Here is a 22973-nt window from a genome sequence, read left to right as displayed (position 1 = left end):
TACTATAATAAACAAACAAATCAAATAAATCAAACACTAGCAAGAAATAGATCAACTAAAGGTGTACTTTTGCACTAATGAACTAACTGATGGATTTTAAATAATTCATGTAAATGATAATTATTTAATCATTAATTGCTCTCAGGATTGATTAACACCATGGATTAGTTTATTTAAAACAGTGAAGTGTGTTATAAGTTATGAAGCAGACACCACAGTAACCACCTGATTTTTGTGTGAATAATTTGCAGATCCAAAGTAGGCTAACAACCAGATAAAACCGCAATATTGTACACACGCAGCACATGGAACCCACTAAAAACAAATTGCTATGAATGCAAGATATAAATGCAATAAAATATGCCCTTCAAAGCCCCTTCTCTGGCCTCTGTGCTTCTGACAGATATGCAACAATACAAATATGGTTATACAGTCAGTCTGAGCTGTCCAGTTGATGTTCACTTCTCCTCAGTACCTCAGGTTGAAATCTCCAGTGCCCTCTCACAATTCAAATCTCAAAAGTGTTCTGCTTGATTGTTAACAGTTCAGTCTGCTTTTCCCACAACAGTATCACCTTTGGTCCTGGGTATGAAATGCAGTCTGTGGTAACTTGCTGACACTAGCACCCAATGACACATCAATCAATGGGTTTATATTTGGAATTCTCTCCCCACAGCAACCAGAACACATGCACATTTCTCTGAACTGAAGTTTTATGAGGAGTTGGCAACACGCACCCCACCCCACCCCCACTACCTACTCCACTTTCAGAAGGTCTGTTTCACTTTAGGTTAAAAGGAACATTTTAAAACATAACTTCTTGTAATGTTCAGTGTTCAAGTCACAGTACAGACTGTCACTTTGATTAAGTGTCTCACCGATCATGCTCTCAGTACACACTGTCACTCTGATTAACAATCGCATTAATCAAAATACTGGTACATACTGTCATTACGATTAACCAAGATTCCCATTAGGAACTTAAGTCTTTTTTAAAATGTTTGAAAGGCAGATGAGTGCAGTCTCCATTTAGGAAAAGTTCCTAAACTTATTTTAAATTCTGAAATCAAGATTGGAAAATAGAAATTGAGATGAGGGATGGAATTTCTTGCCAATGTCAGGAGATTACATACATTTCCTCTTACTTATGCATAACTGATAACAAAAACTTCAAGCTAAGTACAGGTGTAGGATCAAATGGAACATGTACGACTAAATCCAAAAATTCCTGTCTGTGTCACACTATTCTATTGATAAACCAAGATTAGAGTGGTGCTGGAAAAGCACAGCAGGTCAGGCAGCAGCCGAGGAGCGGGAAAATCGACGTTTTGGGCAAAAGCCCTTCATCAGGAATGGCTTTGACATTGATAAACCAATTTGCTTCAATGTTTCAATATGTTGGATGATGTGAAGTTTGATGTATTTGTACTGCAGATATAAACTAAACATGCCATAGCAAGTTATTTGAGATAACTACTAAAAAGTCAACTTTACTGCACATTATAAGCATGAAGTCTCCTCCTTTATGTTTCATTGTTGGAGGTTGAAAAATGTCAAATTTAAAATATTTTTAGATTTTTGAAAAATACATTTTTATTAACAAATAGATTTTTTTTGATATTACAACAAATACAAAGCAATATAATTTAAAACAATACAAAGAAAGAACACCAAAAATTTTTTTTTTAAAACTCAACCCGCCCTCATGTACAAATGTATAAATATATATAGAAAAATATATATTTTTTAAAAATCCAACTAACTACTTAACTAAATAAATAATAACCAACAACAAACTAATAAACAATAATAGCTCAGCCAAACAAGACACTCATATGTTCGCAGTTCCTCCTCCCTGGATACTGGACTCGTAAAATACAATAGTTACGGCTATACAAAAGTCCTTGTTAGTGTGGTAGATAAATCTGTGTCCAGGCATTCCAAAAAGGGCCGCCATGTCTTATAGAAATTTTCAGTTTTGTGGTGTACCGTACTCGTGAGAAAATCCAAGGGGACATGCTCCATAACAATCTTCTGCCAACGCAACAGGCCTGGGGTTTTTTTTGGATACCCAACCTAGCAAGATAGTCTTTCTTGTGCAGAAAGTGAGGACGTTATAAAAGTTTTTTTTCTTATGCGCATCTACAGGGAACACACTGGGCAGGCTAAGAGAAGGAGAGATTGGGTCCTTCTCCACCCTTACATCCTAAATCCCATCTGTTGCACAGCGCTTCAGTATGTTTGAAGCCCTACCACAGGATCAGAGACAATGGGCAAGCGTGCCCGTACAGACCTTACACTTGGGACATGTTGAAGATACCCCTGGTTTAACTTTTGACAAATGATCCAGAGCCAAATGGACCCTGTGGAGAAGCTTCAACTGTAGAGCATGGGTCCTATTGCAAACTGATATCTTTCTTGTGTTTTCCCAAATATCATCCCATACCATTGAAGAGACTTCAACACCCAGCTCTCTCTCAAACACCCTGCATAGTTGATCGAACTCAGCTGAGGGGGCACCCTCCAATTGATGATATAAAGTACTGACAGAGTGTGTACGCTTAGCACTGAGCACCCTCCTCTCTATGTCGGATTTGTAGGGATTAGTCAAAAGTGTGGTTTTTTTTGAATAAATTCCCTAACTTGAAAAAAACGAAGGAGGTCCCTGTTAGATAGCTTGTATTTCCATGCTAACTGATCGAAGGACATCATTTTGTCTCCCTCAAATAAATCGCCCATGCAAGACACACCCCTAGCTGCCTAATGTTTGAATCCTGAATCTATTATACCCAGTCGAAAATCCGCCATACCCATTATAGGTGTAAGAGAAGATGTTTTGCCAATATTACCTTCCCACTGCCGAATTGTCCTCCATGCTTTACCAGTATTAATGACTATTGGGATATGGCAATATTCCCTAACTGACCCCATTTTGTCCAAAACCAGCAAACTGGTAAGGGGGCACCCCACCTGAGAGGTTTCGATATCTAACCATATTGAAAGAGAGTCCCCACAGGCCCAATCACTCACATAGGATAAAAGCAAGTTTAGGTGGTAGTTTTAATGTCCAGGAGATCCACTCCCCCCAGTCTGTGAGGCAACTGCAGTCTAGCTAATTTAATAAGGGGCCATTTATGATGCCAAATAAAAGAGCTGAACCAGCCATTCAGTCTCCTGACATTTGCTTATCGAAAATCAGGGGGAGGATTCATATAGGGTACAACAAACGGGGGAGAAGATTCATCTTAATGAGCACTATCCGACACAACCATGAGACCAGAAGCGCCTCCCATCTTTGAAGGTCTTGTTTTATTTTGTCAATTAATTGAACAAAATTAGCCTTGAACAACTGATCCAGAACTGGAGTAATGAATATGCCCAAATACACACAACCCCACCCCCCTCCCATGACCACTTAAGTGGGAATTGGTATTCGCCCTCAAGACCTAGCACCTCAAGACCTAGCACCTTCATAAGACCACCCACAGGCATAGCCTCTGACTTTGTGAGATTAATCTTGTACCCTGAAAAGGTGCCAAACACACTGATGCATTGTATTAGGCCAGGCACTGAAACTACTGGATTTGACAAAACTAAGGATATCGTTTGCGTACAATGAAATCTTAAGTAATTTTGACCCCACTTCTGGAGCTGATATATTGGGATCCCCATGAATGGCCTCCGCCAACGGTTCAACCACCAACGTAAAAAGCAATGGCCAAAGGGGACAGCCCTGCCGGCTGCCCCTAAAAATGTTAAGATTGCTTGATTGTTCCCCATTGGTGATGGCCGTAATGAGAGGGTCACTGTAGAGAACCTTTACCCATCTTATAAAAACTTTGCCCAAACTAAACTGCTCCAGAGTATAGAAACGGTGCGGCCATTCAACTCGCTCAAATGCCTTCTCTACATCTAGAGAAGTCACCAACCCCTGTATTGACTATTGTTGACATGCTTGAACTACATTAAGCAGCCTCCTAACATTATTGGGGGATCTGCAGCCCTTTATGAAGCCTGTCTGGTCCTCATTAACAATAGAAGGTAACACAGTCTCCAGCCTTAACGCGAGATTCTTAGAGAGGAGTTTAAAGTCCACATTTAAGAGTGAAATGGGCCTATATGAAGCACAGTCCTCAGGGACCTTCCTTTTTTAAGAATAAGTGCAATATTGGCCTCTCTCAGAGATGGTGGGAGAGGATCAGAACTGTATGAGTCATTGAACATGTTGAGCATCGGGCCTGACTATGTGTTTATAAATTCCTTGTAGAATTTGCTGGAAAGTCCATCAGGACCGGGCACCTTTCCACTCTGAAGCTGCTTCCCAGCCTCCTGCACCCCTTGCTCTGATAAGGGGCATTGAGAAAAGACTCTTGTTGGGGGGTCACGCCCAGGAGATCCAGATCCTTGAAAAAGCACTCCATTTTCGCATGCCCCTCCTCACAACCCTCAGATTAATATAACTTAGAGTAAAGTCTCTGGAATGCCACATTAATCTTTTTGGAGTCACATATTAGGTTCCCCGACCCTTCCCTGATCGCCGTGATGGCTTGTGGGGCACTCCGTTTCCTGACGAGATATGCTAAGTATTTGTCTGGCCTGTCACCATGCTCATATATGCTTTGCAAAAGTAAGCTCCTTCTTTGCTGTCTGTGTGAGCACAGCATTCAATGCAGACTGCAGCGCTGTAATCCTCTGTAGTTTGAGCAAGAGTCTGTCAATATAAGCCTTCTCGGCTGTTTTCAACCATGCTTCAAGGAGACGTTGCTGCTCACCCTTCTGCTGCTTCCTACTGGCAGAGTAGGAAATAACTAACCACTTGGAATAGGCTTTGGCAGTTTCCCTAAGGACGGATGTGCTACCAATTGGACCTGAGTTAATGTCTAGGAACACCTGAAATTCCTGAGAGAAGTACTCCACAAATTTATTATCCTTGAGCATAAAGAGATCCATTTGCCAGTGCCTCGGACCCACTGTAATATCCTTAACCTTAACCAACAGGTACACTGGAGCATGATCGGAGATGGTAATATTACCGATTGTACAAGATGCCACCAAGTCCAGGATTGCCACTGGGGTCAGAAAAAAATCAGTCCTGGTGTGACATCTGTGTGGATTGGAAAAAAACGTAAAATCCCTGCCTGTAGGGTGGAGATGCCTCCAGACTTTCACCAACCCTAATTCCCCACACAGACCCACTAACTGTTTAGTTTGTACAGAGGATATCGAGGGGCCTTTGGGAAACCTGCCTACTGTGGGATCCATGAGACAGTTAAAATCTCCCCCGATAATGATATGCCGGGCTCGAGACTGATCAGTTTAGAGAACGCATCTACCAAAATTTGAGGGGATGCGCCAGAGGGCAATAAACATTTAAAACACTATATTCTTCCCCATTTATCAGTTCTTTGAGAATTACAAATCTCCCGTGTGTGTCTTTAACACACTCTAGGAACTTAAATGGGAGATTCCTCCTAACCAATATAGCCACTCCTACTTCTGGTATTGAAAGATGAAAAGTAAACCCAATCAAAGCCATTCTGCTGTAGTCTCAAATGCTCCCTATCATCCAACTGTGTCTCCTGTAACAAAGCAATATCCACCTTCTCCTTTCTAAGACTCGAAAGTACCTTCTTCCTCTTAATTGGTGAGTGACTCCCTTTGATATTCCAGGTACACCATTTAATCAAGTCATTAGCCATAACCTACTGCAGTAACGTTTAAATTCCAGAAAGGAGGAACTCAAACCACAAATTGCCACGTCTTAGTGTCACATGATCCATTGAACATGAAAACTACAGAAACCAGAACCACTACAGTTAACAAATATTCAAAGCTATCAAAGATTAAATAAAACAAGAACCAAAAAACAAACCAACATATAAAGTGCCAACAGTGCTGAATGGTGGAACTCACTCCCTGCCCAAGGGAGTCAACCGCCCATCCCAAAACCCAACTTCCCATCCCACTGCCAAGACTGCAGCCCGGGCATTTCAATAAACTGCCCATAAGTAGGCATCTAGCCATCCCAACCAATTTCCCTCCTCCTAGCTAGAGCCGCTCTGCAAACACAAACAGAAAAGAAAGAGAATACACCATGGCACAGCAATGTGAATGAAGAAATTCTGGGGAAAAAAGGGTAAATACCACACCCATCCTTTGATATAACTTAGAAATTGAAAGTATACATCTCAATCACTGCCACACATAGTTTAAACCAGATTATTAACAATAAAAAAGGAAAAGAAAGCCCCAAACTGACTTCCTCTGTTTTTTAAAGAAAAACCAAAGACTTAACCAAACAACACTAATATTTATACATACTATTGTTCAGATTAGGTTAATTTGTCCACAGTGTCTCTTCCTTCTCTGACGTGTCAAAGAGATGTATTGATCCATCTAAGGTGCTCCAAAGCACCGCTGGATACCTCAGAGAGTACTGGATCCCAAGCTCCCTCAGTCTTCTCTTGACACTGTCTCAGGATTTTCTTTTCTGGATTACTGCTGCTGAAAAGTCCTGGAAAAACATGATCTTAGAACCCTCGTAAATTGGGGCCTTTGGATCCTTCCCCTGAATTCTGGAAGCTTCCATGATTCTCTCCTTATCTCTATAATGATGAAACCACACCAAGAGAGGACAAGGACATTGACCCTGACCTGACCTCTGCACCATGACCCGATGAGCCCTCTCAATCTTCAAGCCTCTCACTCCAGCTTCCAAGTAAAGGAATTTCAGCAACCAGTCCTCAATAAATTCCGCCAGCCGCTCACCTTCCTTACCCTCCGGCAGACCGACAATCGAATATTTTTGCTCCTGCCCCTGTTGTCAAGGTCATCAACTTGGTCACGCAAGTTATGGATCTGCGTCTCCAGGGGTTGGATCCTATCATTGGAGGAACTGGCATTGGCTTCCACCACTGTGAGTCTATGTTCAACCTCATCCATCCTTCTTTCCAGGTCTCCCAGCTGCTGTTCATGCTTCTGCAGCATGATAGAGATTGGGGCCAGCTTCTCCTCTATCTGCTTTCTCAACTTCTTGTGAGATTTCACAAGCTCCTTCACCGGGGCCTGGTGAGTAATCGAGTCAGAGGCTCCTGCGGGTTGGGCTGTGGGTCTGGCTTTGGATGCTCCTCCTCCCTTCTTCAGCATCCCTGGATGGTGAAAACCCAGGTAATTTGCTTTTCTACACTTTCCTGGGACTTCACGACCTTTCCAGATTCCCAGGATATTGAGGTGGTCTGGGATGGGTGGGTTAAAAGTTCATCCTGCTTGTGCTGCAGTGCTGAGCTCTGCAATGTGATCGTCCTAGATTGCCGCCATCTTGGATCCACAAAATATTTTCAGATTTTAAACAGATTTTGTAACTTTTCCATTGTCTATTTTGATCTGTCTCTCAATCGATCTCTCTCATTTTATTTTTCTTTAAGTAAACTAAACAATTCTTAAGAAGGAAAAAGATCAGTGTACAAGAGAAAGCTAGCTGGAAATACAAAAGCAGACATGAAGAATTTCTGTAGATATTTTAAAAGGTTGAGTCAACAGAGTGAGGTTGGTCTGATAGAAAGTATCCTTTGTACGTGATGAGAACTGTCTTCTTTTGCAGGAGCCATTTAGATATCAAATATATCAAAAAATAAGTCTTCTTTTGGTGGTTGAATTTGCACATTGCAACTCCATCGTGTCGACAGTCTTCCAATGGCTGTGGCCTATTTTATGCCACCTAATAGAATGGCTCAGCATAAACTGAAGAGGATTGAAGGATTGATGGATTCTCACCATCCACCAGGCACTGGTTTTCTGGTCAATCTCCATTTTCCAAGGTGACCTGCAGTTTGTTCGAAGGCTACACTTCCTAACACCGAGATAGGAATACTGCCTCACAATCAAAGGGTCACTCCAAGGGAATATCAAATGGGATGGAAAGAAGCAATCTGAAACTAGGGCACGAGGATGTCGGATAGATACAGTGGAAAGTAAATTCAGGACCGACATCGAAAAGTCCTTTACACAGGGTGACCAACACATAGCAGTGAGTACAGAATAGGAGATTAGATTGTTTAAGAGGCAGGTGTGTGCTGTGGCTGGTGTGTCACTGCAGTTTCTCAATGGATGGAGGAGTGATGATGGGATGAATGGCCATCATCAATAGCTGTCTTGTGATCTGATAAATAATCCAGCAAAATGTTACATTTCATTGGCTATTGCTGTGAGATCTTGTGATGCCATTCTAATGAGCCTATTTCTAGGCCAGCAGGTCTGGATTCAACTCCTGTGCCAGGACCTGTTGGCAACAGTCAACTTACAGCACAGAAACAGACCCTTTGGTCCAACTTGTCCATGCTGACCATAATTCCTAAATTAATCTCGTCCTATTTGCCAGCACTTGGCCCATATCCGTCTAAATCCTTCCTATTCATATACCCATCCAGATGTCTTTTAAATGCTGTAATTATACCAGCCTCCACCACTTCCTCTGGCAACTCATTCCATACACACACCATCCTCTGCGTGAAAAAGTTGCCCCTTAGGTCCCTTTTAAATCTTTCTCCTCTCACCTTAAACCTATGCCCTCTAGCTCTGGACTCTCCCAACCCAGGGAAAAGTCTTTGTTTCATTACCCTATCCATGCCCCTCATAATTTTATAAACCTCTATAAGGTCACCCCTCAGCTCCAGGGAAAATAGCCCCAGTCTACTCAGCCTCTCCCTTTGCTCAAACCCTCCAACCTTGGCAATAACCTTGTAAATCTTTTTTTGAACCATTACAAGTTTCTCAACATCCTTCCTATTGGGAGGGAGATGGGAATTGCACATAGTATTCCAAAAGTGCCCTAACCAGTGTCCTGTACAGGCGCAACATGACCTCCCAACTCGTGTACAACTTAATAAAGTCAACTGTGTGACTGGGGCTATGACTGCTGGTCAGAGGGAGGGAATGTAAAGGGAGGAATGAGTTGTATTTATGCAGTGTTTTTCATGACCGCTGTGTTTTACAGTTGATGAAGTATTCCTGAAGGGTAGTCACTGTTGTGATGTAGGAAACATGGCAGCCAACATATGCACAGCAAGATCCCACAATCAGAAATCGTATAATGACCAGATCGTGTGTTTGCTGATGGAGACTGGAGAGATAACTAATGGGCCGGATACCGGGGAGAATTTCACTACCTTCTTCAAAACTGTGCCGTAGTGTCTTTTCCATCTATCTGAGCAAGCAAATGGATGGGGGGGGCTCAGCTTAAAGAATATGAAGACTCTCAGAAATGAAGTTGCAAGCTCCACCAACCCCCCCCCTCCCCCATTGGTCCGATGGGGTGCAGGAGCAACAGCTAGACATGCAAATGTAACTACGTTAGGAACGAGGTCACCACAGAATGCAGCAAAAGCAGTTGTTTGTATATCTGAGACCTGGGTTTAATCACACTAATGATAGCATCCCTATAAACTCTACTCCAAAGTAATTGAATTTATTGTCCCTGAGCTGACAATGGTCACGGGAGTTTTATCCCTTGTTTGGGGAGGTGAGTTAGAACAAGAGCGAGGAGGGTCTTGGGTTTCAGTCTGGGATTCATCAAGTGAAGGAATGGTCTTGATTTAGCAGTAACTGTCCAGGGAATGGTATTGCTGTTACACTTGTTCATATATGGTGACATTTTAAAGAATTTGGCCTAGCGCGTCACTGAGAATGCAAATTATCTGAGAGCTGAATGGACATAGCAACCAAGCAGGTTGGGGGCCCAGCAGAGTCAATCACACATCCCATGCCAGAATGTGCTTTCGCAAAGGAAGTCTGGAGAGAGATGCAGTGGTTTGTGTCCAGGTTCATTCCAAGCAAATCCATGACACAGGACTCTATGGCCTCTTCCCTTTTGGATGCACACTGAGACAAACATTGACTGTACCTGGAGGACCACTGACTCGGTGGAAGACGCTCTTTGGTCTGCCCGAACCTTGTTGGTCTTCCAGAGCAAGGAGTTGACTCTGAGGAAGTGTTGCAGACTGGCAGATTCCAAGGTCCAGGACTACGTGCTGAGGGACGCAATAAATGTTGGGGCAGCTACCGCCAAGGGGCAGTGGGGAAAGACCACTGTCTGAGGTCTTTCTGCTGAAGTTGAATGGGAGCCCATTCAGTTATCTGACCCTCCCAGAGCCTCAAATATATGTAAATATAATTCTGCGCAAGTTAAGAAATGCCTTGGGTTTGTTTGTTGGACAGAGTCAAACTCCAATGTTTGTTTGTTTTCTTCATGTGCTACTACACAGTCCTGAACTGTTTCCGTGACTATTTATGTATACTTTTTTTTAATGAATAAAGTATGTTCTTGAAATTAAAAAAGCCACCCTGCGGTTTTCACTCTCAATTCCGGAAGCTGAAAGCAATTCAAACCGAAAGCAAAACAAAGAACTGCAGATGCTGGAAATCTGAAACAAAACCAGAAATTACTGGAGAAACTCAGTAATTCAGCAGCAGCTTGTGGAGAGAAAGCAGAGTTAATGTTTGGAGCCCAGAAAATGTCCACTGATCATGAATTGTCTGTTTCCTGTCATTTAACCAATTTTGTATCCATGTTGCTACTATCCTATGAGCTATTAAGGCTGTTTTGTGGCAGTGTATTTATTACTGTCTCTATGACTCTATAAGTATATTAATCTGATTGACAATGGCCCCACTAAAATAGTTGTGCAGGGAAACACCGTGTACCCCAATCAATGTGCCTCTGAAGGGTTTCCCCTGTCACACACTGACCCCAATATCTGCACAGCACGAAAGAAACTTCACAGCATTGTTAATCACTGACCCTTTCCACCACTTCTCCAAAAAGCTCCAGGAATCTCATCAAACAGGATTTTCCATTTCGAAATCTATGTTGCATCTTCCTCGTCAACTCACCTTCTTCCACGTGGCTGCTAATCCCATCCGAAATAGTTGATTCTCCCCCTTGGTGGCCATGGTGACTCAATATCTATCAATCGCTGCCTTGACCTTCCTGACTGACTGAACTCCCAAGGGACTCTGGAGTAGCAAATTCCAAAGATTTCAGCATCCTCTGAGTGAACAATTTGCTCCTCATTTCAGTCCTAAATGGTTTAGTGTAGTAGGGTCATAAATTTATAAAGCGTGGAAATAGATTCTTTGGTCCAACTCATCCACAACAGCCATGTACCTGATCTGATCTAGTCCCATTTGCCAGCACTTGGCCCATATCCCTCTAAATCCTTCCTATTCATATACCCATCCAGATGTCTTTTAAATGCTGTAATTGTACCAGCCTCCACCACTTCCTCTGGCAACTCATTCCATACACACACCACCCTCTGCGTGAAAAAGTTGCCCCTTAGGTCCCTTTTAAATCTTTCTCCTCTCACCCTAAACCTATGCCCTCTAGCTCTGGACTCCCCCACCCCAGGGAAAAGCCTTTGTTTCTTTACCCTATCCATGCCCCTCATAATTTTATAAACCTCTATAAGGTCACCCCCTCAGTTCCAGGGAAAACAGTCCCAGTCTATTTAGCCTCTCCCTGTAGCTCAAACCCTCCAACTCTGGCAATAACCTTGTAAATCTTTTTTTTGAACCCTTACAAGTTTCTCGACATCCTTTTAAATCTTTTCCCTCTCACCTTAAACCTATGCCCTCTTGCTTTGGACTCCCCCCACCTCAGTTGAAAAAAACTTTGTCTATTTACCCTAGCCATGCCCCTCATGATTTTATAAATGCTAACAGGTCATAACTCAGCCCCCGATGCTTCAGTCTCTCCCTATACCTCAAACCCTTCTGTCCTGGTAACATCATTGTCAATCTTTTCTGCACCAAATCAAGTTTAATAACATCCTTTCTATTAAGGACGACCAGTTCTGAGGAAGGGCCACTTGACCCGAAACTTGTGATCTTTCTCTGCCAGGCTAGCTGAGCTTTTCCAGTGATTCCTGTGTTTAGACCAGAATTGTATTCTAAACAGTAGCTTTTCTTTTATTTTGAGACCGCCCCCTGGTTCTAGATCCCATAGTCAGGAGAAACAACCTGTCCACTTATGCTCCATCCAACCCTTTAAGAATTTTATAATTCTCTCATTCTTCTAAATTCCAGTCCACATAGGCCAAGCCTCCTCAATCTGTCCTCACAGGATAGTCTCACTCTCTGAGGAATGAGGCTGGTGAACTCCTGACTGCACACCCTCTGTGGCAAGTATATCCTTCCCTAAGCAAGGTGACCAGCGCTCTGCACAGTACTCCAGTGCAGTCTCTCCAGCATTCTGTACACTTGAAGTGAAACATCTGTGCTTCTGTACTCAAACCTTCCTGTGATAAAGGCTCACATTTCATTCAACTTCTGTATTATTTGCCGAAGCTGCATGCTAATAACTTATGAACAAGCAAACCATGGTTCCTTTTAAGAAATACTATGCATCTTTGTTCCTCCTACCAGTGTGGATAACCTCACACTGATCCACATAATACTCAATTGGCTATGCTCATACCCATTCAGTCAGCCTGTCTAAGTCACCTTGGTGTCTCCTTGCAGCCACCTTTTGCACCATCTGCAAACTTGGAGGTTAATGTGGATCCCCACATTTAAATCATTGATATTGATTGTGAATGCTTGCAGTACCCCAATGCCCACAGCCTATTCACCTGGAAATGAACCGTCCTGCCTTCTGCCTGTTGTGCAATCCTCAGTCCATGCTAATATAACACCCTTAATCCCATGTGCTTTAATTGTGTTTACTAACTTTCTTTGGGATCTTTGTGAAATCCAAATATACCAGACCCGCTGGTCCCCCAGTATTGATTCTGCTTGTAACATTTTCAAACAAAACTCTATCAGGTTTATCAAACTGATTTCCCCTTGGTAAATCTCTGTTCTATCAGGCAATTTCTAAACACAGAGAAATTGCATACTTAATTATGGATTTGAGTATTTTTCCTGCTATTGACGTCAGACTAAGAGGTCCGTAGTTCCTCATTTTCTCTCTTCCCCTTTTCTTAATGTTACATTTGCAGTCTTCCAAGCTGCTGGGTTGAATTAATATAATTAATGCCATTTTGAAAGATGATCACCTGTGAGTCCACTATCTCTGTTTGACATGGAGTCTGGACGTATATTCTCTGTATGTCCATTCACATTGGGAACTGTCAGGATAACGATGGACTTTAACGGGACATTAAAGGCAGCTCAGTGGTTAGCACTGCTGCCTCACCAGCGCCAGGGACCTGGGTTCAATTCCCGCCTCGGGTGACTGTATGGAGTTTGCACATTCTCCCTGTGTCTGTGTGGGTTTCCTCTGGGTGCTCCGGTTTCCTCCCACAGTCCAAAGATGTGCAGGGCAGGTGAATTTGCCATGCTAAAATTGCCTATAGTGTTAGGTGAAGGGGTAAATGTAGGGGAATGGGTCTGGGTGAGTTGTCCTTCGGAGGGTCGGTGTGGACTTATTGGGCTGAAAGGTCTGTTTCCACACTGTAAGTAATCTAATCTAATCAAATACCAGACTGCTGGGATGAGCAAACCAGTTGTGAATGAGATTTAACTTGGAGAAGTATGAACTGACAGATTTTGGGAGGAAGAATGAGGAAAGGCAAAATAATATAAAGAATATAATTTCTAAATGGGGTTGCAGGGCCAGAAGGACCTAGGTGAGTATGTGTACAAATGGATAAAGGTGGTAGGACACATTGGGAAGGTGGCCATTAACGAATATGGACTCTTAAGGTTTATTATTAAAGGGAAAGAGTACAGATGCAAGGAGGTCGTGAAAAACTTTAAGAAAATACTTTGTATGGATTCAGCTGGAGTATTGCGTTCAATGCTGGGCACCACAAGTTAGGAAAGATGTTAGCGAGGCTGCTAAAAAGATTCACGAAAATGGCTCCAAGGACAAAAGACTTCAGTGCAATCGATAAACCGACAAAGCTGGTTCTGTACTTCTCGGGGATGAGACAGATGAGAGGAGGTTTGATCAAGGAGTCTGGACAGGGAGGGATGCAGAGGGCATGTCCCTATCTCTGGATGAGAAGGTCCAGATTCAACTCCCACTCTGCCACAGAGGTGATATATCTAAAGAGGGTGGATTAACAAAATAGTTACATCTCCACTCTGGAGTTCATTGGGAGAGAGCATGCAGTGTCTTCTGAGGGACCTAAGGGATAACTCTTTCACACAGAGGGTGGTACATGTGTGGAATGAGCTGCCAGAGGAAGTGGTGGAGGCTGGTACAATTGCAGCACTGAAAAGGCATCTGGATGGGAATATGAATAGGAAGGGTTTAGAGGGATTCGGGCAAACTGGGACTAGATTACTTTAGGATACCTGATCATCATGGATGAGTTGGACCAAAGGGTCTGTTTCCATGCCCAACGTCTTCCTGATCAACCTAAAATAAAAGTCCTTCACTGGCTTGGGCGAAATCTACAAACATCAAAGACGTATATTTTAAATCTTCACATCTCTATGCCCAATGGGCACCACAGGGGCTGGCTATGCCATCAGCCCAGGCAATGGTTTTTTCAGTAAGTTTCAGTCCCAAATTTGTGAGTTTATGTTGCCCATTAAACTGAAAGGCCGTTTTGTTTTAGAGGGAGTGACTGTTCTCATTGGTGGAAGGATTGAGCAGCAGAGGACGCCAGTTGCACTTGATTGGCCAGTGAACCAACGTGAGGAACCCCCTTTGTCACTCAACGCGGGGTTAGAATCTGCCATGCACAGTCTGAGTGTGACACAGATTCTATCATTGGCTCTCAAGAGGCTGTGAAATCATTATCTGATGAAAAATATGCAGAGCTATGGAAAGCAACAGGACAGTAGGAACAGCTGAGCTGCTGTTGCAGAGAGCCAGAACGGATCCAACGGGCTCAACGACCGGGTCTCTGTGCCATCAGAACATTCATGATTCCAAAATACATTTGCCTGAACTGACGTGGAATTCAATGCCTGGGGAATCAATTTGATTCCAGCCGGGTAAATGCTCACTCAGGTCAGATTTCAGATATCTTTAAGTTTGGAAATGTACGTCTTTGACGTTTGCAGATTTCACCCCAGGCTTGTGGTTTCAAGTTGGAGAGAAAGAGGCGGACGCTTGGACCCTGTGAGGAGAAAGGAGGGAGCGAGAGACACATACATACATTGGGCGCAAGGAGCCTCTCATTCACTTCAGCTTCATCAGCCACCAAGGCAGTTTCAGACTTAACATGAGGGCGTCTGCACGTCCGTTTTACTCTGAGCGGTACTTGTAGAAGGAAGGAGATTGGGAACAAGACAGAAGAGCGGTTTACACACACACAAAAAAAAGCAGGGAAACTAAAAGCAGTAGATTGTTCAAGGCTGGCAGAGGTAGGGAGAGCCGAGGACGAGAAAACTTAACAGAATTGTTGAAGCTGATGGAAGCACAAGGATTATCGGGATTGCAAAGATGTTTGTTTTGACAGCTGATCTGAAGGGTTGTTCCCTTGCTTAAAGAGAAAGAGGGAGGGAGAGGTTGATATACCAGAGGTTTTCCTGCCAAAACATTTGAGACTTCAGTGCTGTGTCTCTGGATAAAGCTGGATGCAAGACGGGAACAGCTTGAACAATAACCCTGACCCCTGGTCAGTAGCAGGACTTCTCCACTCGGCTGCAGCTTGCGAGATGAACTCGGGCAGTGCCAAAGATTACCTTTCCAAAAGGGAGATACCTCAACTGTTCGAGGTAAGAACATGGGGGGGGGGGCAAGCGGGGACTTGATTTGGATCATGCAGCTGGCAAAATTTGTTTTTCTCAAAAACCGCAGATTGCTTATTTTTGTCTCAAGCATTTTCAAGAGACTTTCCCTCCCCCTTGACTATTTGGAAAGGTTGTGTCTAAGTCCCAGAATGTAGCAAAACCTGTATTTCCAGCCAGTGATAGTCGGGGGGGGGGGGGGGGGAAGGTAGGAGCGGGAATCTGTACATTGCAAAAATGCGGGGAAATTTCTGTAAATACGGGACCAGTGGGTTTGTTTTGCTGTCAGTGTTGATGGATGGCCTTTGCTAACTGGTTGTTCAGATGAGAAGGGGTGTCTTTTACACCACTCCCATGAACTTGCTGTGGTTGAGATGAGAGAGCATTTGGACCCTTACATCTATATCTTTGGGGAGACACTGGTTTCTGAAGGGGAGGACATTTGGAGGCATCTCTTATGAGTGTGAGAATGGATGGAGGCTCTGCCTGGGCAAGGCGTTCTGTTTGGCCATTGTTCCCCCAGGCTTTTTATTTCTGGCACTAAGGTGCTGTTGTGTAGGTGGATGGTGAGCACCAGGGTTGGGGCTAACTCTGAAAATGAGAGAGGGAACAGCAGCGAGCCATTCAGTCCATCGCACACTCCTTGCCTCTTTCCCCCCCACTCATCTTTTCCAATCTGAATCCAGTTTGTTTTAATCTGAATGTTTACCGTTGTTTGTGCCCCCACACCCTCTTCAGGCAGTGCATTCCAGAACACAACAGCTCGCTGTGTGACCGACACAAAGCCAGACCACTCCCAGGAGAGGTTTGCCAAAGATCTGTCCTCTGGTTACTGACTCTGCTTCGGTACAAACTGTTTACTCTTTCAAGGGCTTTGGACATCACTGATAAAGCAGGTATTTGCTGTCCAACCCTAATTGCCCTGCTTTGCCTGAAGAAAGGGTTACACCCGAAACGTTGACTTCTCCACTTCCTGATGCTGCCTGGCTTGCTGGGTTCTTCCAGCCTCCTGCCTGTCTACCTCAGATTGCAGCATCTGCAGTTTTTTTTTGTCTCTATGCTATTTCGGAGAGCAGTTAGGAGTCAACCACACTGCCATGTTAGCCAGACCACTCACGGATGGCTAATTCCTTCCTCCTAAAGGGCAATACTGAACCAGATGGTCATGATCATTTATATTCCTGGTTAGGGTTGAAAGTAGTTTGGGAGTCACCTTGTACCATCCCCCAAGTTTCCTTTATAATTATTGGCTGCACCTCACACTATCAGCTGTTCTGTAATCCTGTCGCAATATCGCTCTCAAATCAAAATGGTCCCGTCCATTCCGCACCTCCAGTTCAGTTCTTCAGGATCCAGACAAACTCCACTTCAGGATTTTACGATTATGCAATTTGTGGTTAACAGATATATTTTATGATTAAAGGACATGGGACAAGACGCAGAGTTTGTGAAGCAATCAATACAGCACAGCAACAGGTCCTTCTGCCCTCCAAGCGAAGCCACAAGCGTTGTGTGGTCAGAGAAGATTTGATAGTAACTTTCTAAAAGCCAGCATTGCAGGGCTATAGGGAATGTGCAAGGCAGAAGGGTAGTCAGATCAGGTAATGTTCTTTGCAGGAGAATACCAATGGGCTCGTCGGCTGGGGAGACAGTGACGAATACAGTTTAATCCAGAGAAATGAGGGTGCCCAAGGAAGGCTAACAAGGGAGTACACAAATCACTGGTAGGAGACATAGAAATGTAGAGAACCAGGGACATTTTGGAGTATATGTTCACAGATCCCAGAGTGGGACAATAGGTAGACAAGATGGTTGAGTTGGTGCACAGGATACTTGCCGTTATTACTCCTATATTAGAGCGTATAAGAGCTGGGAGGGGTACACTGGAACTGTGCAACACTCGAGGGGTAGGCCTCAGCTGGAGCACTGTGTACAGTTCTGCTCACCAGAGCATATGAAAGATGTAACTGCTCTAGAGAGAGGAGATTTCTGAGCAAGTTGCATGGATTGGAGTATTTTAGTTATGAGGAAAGATTGAAGAAGTTGGGGTCATTTTCTTTAGAACAGAGGAGATTGAGGACAGGTTTAATTGAGTCGTATAAAGCTATGAGGGGTTTGGGTAGGGACCCAGGTTTGATTTCAGGCGACTGTCTGTGTGGAGTTTGCACATTCTCCCCGTGTCTGTGTGGGTTTCTTCTGGGTGCTCCGGTTTCCTCCCACAATCCAAAGATGTGCAAGTCAGGTGATTTGGCCATGCCAGATTGTCCTTAGTGTTCAGGGATGTGTAGGTTAGGTGCATTAGTCAGGGGTAAGTGTAGAGTAATAGGATAAGGGAATGGGTTTGGGTGGGCTATTCTTCGGAGGGTCAGTATGGACTTGTTGGGTCAAATGGCCTGTTTCCACTCTGTAGGGATTCTATGAAAAGTAAAAGGTAGACTAGATAGGAAGGCCCTGTTCTCCATAGTTGCATGACCAGGGCATAGTTTAGGGTAAGAGGCAGGAGGTTTAAAGGGGGTTTGAGGGGAATTCATTTCACCCAGAGAGTGGTGGAGCATTTGGAACTCACTGCCTGAAAAGATGGCAGAGGCAGAACCCTCTGTATTTAAACAATACTCGCACGTGCATCTGAAGGACTGAGAACAGAGAGTGGCAATAGGCTTGATGGCTGCTTGTCGACCAGCATTTAAATGTGGGCCAAATGGCCTCCTTCCCTTCTGTAAATCTGTGACTCAAGGCCTGACAGGCTTCTTCAATGCTGTCAGGCTCCATGATCCTGGGCAACTGAGCCAAGTCAGGAGTGTTTCTATTTAAATATCACAGTGCTGAAGGAACAGCATCAGATAGAATTACACTGATGCAAGAAAGATGGCTGACGTGGGATGTTCCTGGACAGCGAACAGCATCGAGGATGAACAGCTTTGTCGTGTTAGTGCTTATCATCCAAGTGTGAACATTTGGGGGAATTATCTGTCTGTGGGTTGTCTCTCACAAGCCAACATTAATCCATCAAGAGTTTCTTTTTAAAGACTTAAGAGTTTGTATGCTGACAAAGAACCAATCCAGTTAAAGAATATACCACTGGTGATGGCGCTTTGGAAAGCAGCTTCTTTAAGGCTTGGGCTGGGCTCCCCATGTGATGGTAAAGCCCATTATCACAGCAATCATCCTCTCTTGCCAAGGAGATGTGACTGTACTTAGGAACAGGAAATGTTGTTTCTCCCCGGTGGGAGAGAGAGAGAGAGTAAAGCTCTGGAGAACTCCTTCAGAATTATATATTTGCAGACATGTAGCTGCTTGAATTGACCACCATCGACATGAGTAAGTGGGGTATGTTGCAAGACGGTCATATAGTGCAGGTTTGAATCTGGTGTCCTGCTGTTTGTGAGGACACACCTGTTTCAGCTATAAATTCGAAGTAATATATTGCATATTCACACAAATTAAAATATTGAGTGGCACTAAGCAATTGGGTATAACAACAATAGCTTCCTGGAAATGGCTACAAAAGCAGAGGCCTCTTTAAATTATTTTAGAAAATTTGTTCCTTGAGCAAGATTAAAATTGCTGATCAAGTGACAACCTGTTAGTAGAGGGGACGGAGTGAAGGTTCATCAGAATGTCTCCCTACTTTTAAAGGAGAGATTGGATTGAATAGGCTGGTATTCTCAGGAGTTTAGGAGAGTCAGAGATGACCACATTGAGATGCCTGGAAGTCCAAGGCAGGGTTAATGCCGACAGGCTGTTTGTCCTGGTCGGAGAGTGAGGAGCTGGAAGCACTGATAAAGAGTATGCTAGACTCGAAATGTTAGCTTGCTCTCCCTCTGTGGATGCTGCCTGACCTGTGATCTCCAGCATTTTTGTTCTCAATACAGATTCCAACATCTGCAGTAATTTGCTCCCAGAGGATTTTCAGAGCTGAGATGTGGAGAAATTTCTTCCCTCAGAGCATTGTGATCTTTTGAAATGCTCTCTCATAGAGAGCGCAGCTCAGATGCTCAGTTAGCACTGCTGCCTCACGGTGCTAGGGACCCCAGGTTCAATTTCACCCTCAGGTGACTGTCTGTGTGGAGGTTAAATGTTATCCCTGTATCCATGTGGATTTCATCTGGGTGCTCTGGTTTCCTCCCACAAAGATGTGCAGGTTAGTGGGTTAGTCATTCTAAATTGCCGATAGTATTCAGGAATATGTAGATTCGGTGGATTAGCTGTGGGGAATCCAGGGTTAGGGTAGGGGGATGAGTCTGGGTTGGATGCTCTTCGGAGAGTCAGTGTTGGCGTCTTGAGCCAAATGGTCTGTTTCCACACTTAGGGATTCGATGGAAAAACTGCGGATACTCATTGAGTATAATCAAGGCTGAGATCACGAGATCTTTGCTTACTGAAGGAATGCACAAAGAAATAGCGCAAAATAGCCAATCTTACTGAAAGTTTGAGTATGCATGAAGACTGACATACCTCCTCTTTCTTGTTGTAAACATCTCCCTAACATTTAAAGCACACTCTCCTAGACTTGGCTGGTGGGGAGTTGGTGCTGCCAAACCAGTTCAATCTGGGACCATGGAAGCCTCCTCTTTCCACATCCACAATGTTTCAGGTTAATTGTTACTGTCTTGGTTCTGAATCGTGTTGGCAACACCAGAGGTTGAGAGCAGAGATTATCAGCTCTGCCATTCTTTGGCAAGATCGCTGCCTAAGTTTAAATTTCAATCCTCATTACTGACAGATGGATCTCACGATGACTACTAGCTATGGAACTCAGGACAACTAGCTGAATCAGGATGCAAAATGACAAGAACTGAGTGGCTCAGTGCCACGTATAATTTGTACAGTGAACAAACTCCAATAACTACTCCACTTTGAACTCGGATAACAGTATGCTCTAACAGTGAGGTAGTAGTGACATTGTCGATTAATCCCAAGCCCTAGTTAATGCTCTGGAGTCCTAAGTTCAAATCCCACCACAGCAGATGGTGAATGATGAATCAATCTGCAATTAAAAGCCAGTCTAATAGTGTTTATGTAACCAATTCATTCTTGTTAAAAACCCATCTGTTTCACTAATGTCCTTAGGAAGGAAATTCCATGTAACTCCAGACCTAAAGCAATGTGTTGACTTGAAAGGCCCCAGAAAGTTAATTCAAATGGATAATAAATGCTGATTCAACTAGTGACTCCACTAGCTTTTATTTAAAATGATCAGTAAGTTATTTTATTTTTGTTTTGTATTATATGCCTAATTTGATTGTAATGCAATTAATATAAATTAGCTTTACATAATGAACAGCAACAACAATACATTGCATTTACGTAGTGCCTTTAACGTGGTAAAGTGTCAAAAAAGTACCTACTTGGACCCAGCTGCTGGGATAATTAGGGTGATAATGTGGGAGCACTGGCGGTGGAGGAATATGACCAACTTCCTGCCCTGATTCTCCACTGAGAATCACTGAGATTCTCCACTGAGAATCTGTGTTTGGATGACGAGTGAGACTTTAATTGTCATGTTCCTTATTGTGTAAAGTCATTCTCACCTCATGCCTGACCTCTGAGGTGAAGAGCAGCCATTTCGGGGAGGTGACAGTGGTGGGGATGGGGGTGGGGAGGTGGAAGTGCTTGTGGAACTGCATTTCAGCGTGAGCTGTGGTCTGGAAAAGTCAGAGAAGCATATTTTTGCTGCATGTGTGAGGAACTTAAGATGGGGAAGGAGAGAATTAAGAAGGAAACAGATTAGTGAGCATTAAGAAAATATTTACGTGGAGCTATAAATTAAATGTTGATATTGTTATCAATGTGTGTCAGCTGTGGCTCAGTGGGAAACCCGTATCTGAATCACAAAGTCCCAGGTTCCAGTCCCTCTCCATAACTTGAGCACAATAATTAATGTTGTACACAGGAGTAGGACTGAGGGAGTACTGTCCTGTCACAGATGCCATCTTCTAATGAGGCACTAAAATGACGTTTGATCTGCCTGCATCGGTGGACATTAATAAAACTATGACATTATTTTGAAGAAAGGGAGTTTCTCTGAGCTCCAGTATCTGCAGTCCTCACTTTCTCCTAGTTATCCCAGGTCTCCTAGAAAAGTTTTTTTTCCCCCTTTAACCAACTTAAGGAAAACCGGTACTTATGTCATTATGACTTTGCTGTTATAGGAGCATGTTGACTGTTCAAGAGTGACAAAACTTGGCAGTCAAGTGCTTTGATATGCCCGGTGATCTTGGAAAGTTCTGGATAAATGCATGTTGTTCTTTAATTATAACATAATATTCTGCACCAAGTTTTGGGAAATTCTGCATTTTTATTCAAACGTCATGTTAGATTGCAGTTGATGTTTTTAATCACAGCATCCCTGCAGTGCAGAAAGAGGCAATTTGGCCCATCGAGTTTGCACTGATCCCCACTCCCCACCCCCCCACCCCCTCCCCCAATCAAGACCCACTCCACCCCTATCCCTGTGACCTGCATTTCCCATGGCCAATTCACCCTGACCTGCACATCTTTGGACTGTGGAAGGAAACCAGAGCACCCGGAGGAAACCCACGCAGGTACGGGGAGAACGTGCAAATTCCACACAGACAGTCACCGCAATACTGGAATCCAACCCAGGCCCTGGGTGCTGTGAGGCAGCAGAGCTACTGTACTGCACTATTTGTAACAGTTCATTGTGCATGACATTATTTCTTCCCTGGTTTGCTTTTTAATATGGATTAGCGAAGGCAGTTCATTCACTGAAGGAAATTGAAATGAAACTAAATTCTGTTCAGTAGTTTTCAGGATTGAGCTTTTCTTTTAACTAATTCAATGGTTGTGTGCTTTGATAGCAGGGTCAGTATTTCTTGCCTACCACCATAGTTAAGGTCTGGAATGCATTGTCTGACAGTGTGGTGGAGGCAGGTTCAATTGAGGCAATTGAGGGCATTGGGTGATTACTTGGGTAGAAATAATGTACAAGGGTATGGGGCAAAGGCAGGAGATTGACACTAACTAATGGTGTTTATTTGAAGTACCAGTGCAGACATGAAGGGCCGAATAGCCTCATTCTGCAAACTGAGAGGCCCATTTTGAAAATAGAAAATGGCGGCATCAATCAGCAGGTGTGGCACCAACTGAAGAGATGAAAAAGCAGTGTTAATTTCTCACTCTTATATCAGTGCTTTAGAACGCACTTAAGAGTTAATCACTTTACTGAGGGTCCTGGAGTGCCATCCCAACCTAGCCCCAGGTAACAATGGCAGATTTCCTTTTATTCTTTCATAGGACGTGCGCATCACTGGCTCATCCAGCATTTG

General features: G+C 43.6%; 1 protein-coding gene across 1 annotated transcript in view; it reads left to right on the top strand.

Annotated features, from left to right (window-relative positions):
- Window positions 1-15044: 15044 nt before the first annotated feature.
- Window positions 15045-22973, top strand: part of LOC140469334 (adenylate kinase isoenzyme 1-like) — a 158557-nt gene continuing 150628 nt past the window's right edge. Inside the window, exon 1 of the mRNA XM_072565750.1 lies at window positions 15045-15672. Coding sequence (XP_072421851.1) covers window positions 15532-15672 — 141 coding nt within the window. The 5' untranslated portion in view covers window positions 15045-15531. The remainder of the gene's footprint in view (window positions 15673-22973) is intronic.

This window comes from Chiloscyllium punctatum, chromosome 49 (assembly GCF_047496795.1).
Source record: "Chiloscyllium punctatum isolate Juve2018m chromosome 49, sChiPun1.3, whole genome shotgun sequence".
NCBI lineage: Eukaryota > Metazoa > Chordata > Chondrichthyes > Orectolobiformes > Hemiscylliidae > Chiloscyllium > Chiloscyllium punctatum.
The sequence above is the reverse complement of the archived record's forward strand: the minus strand, read 5'-3'. Positions and strand labels throughout refer to the sequence as shown.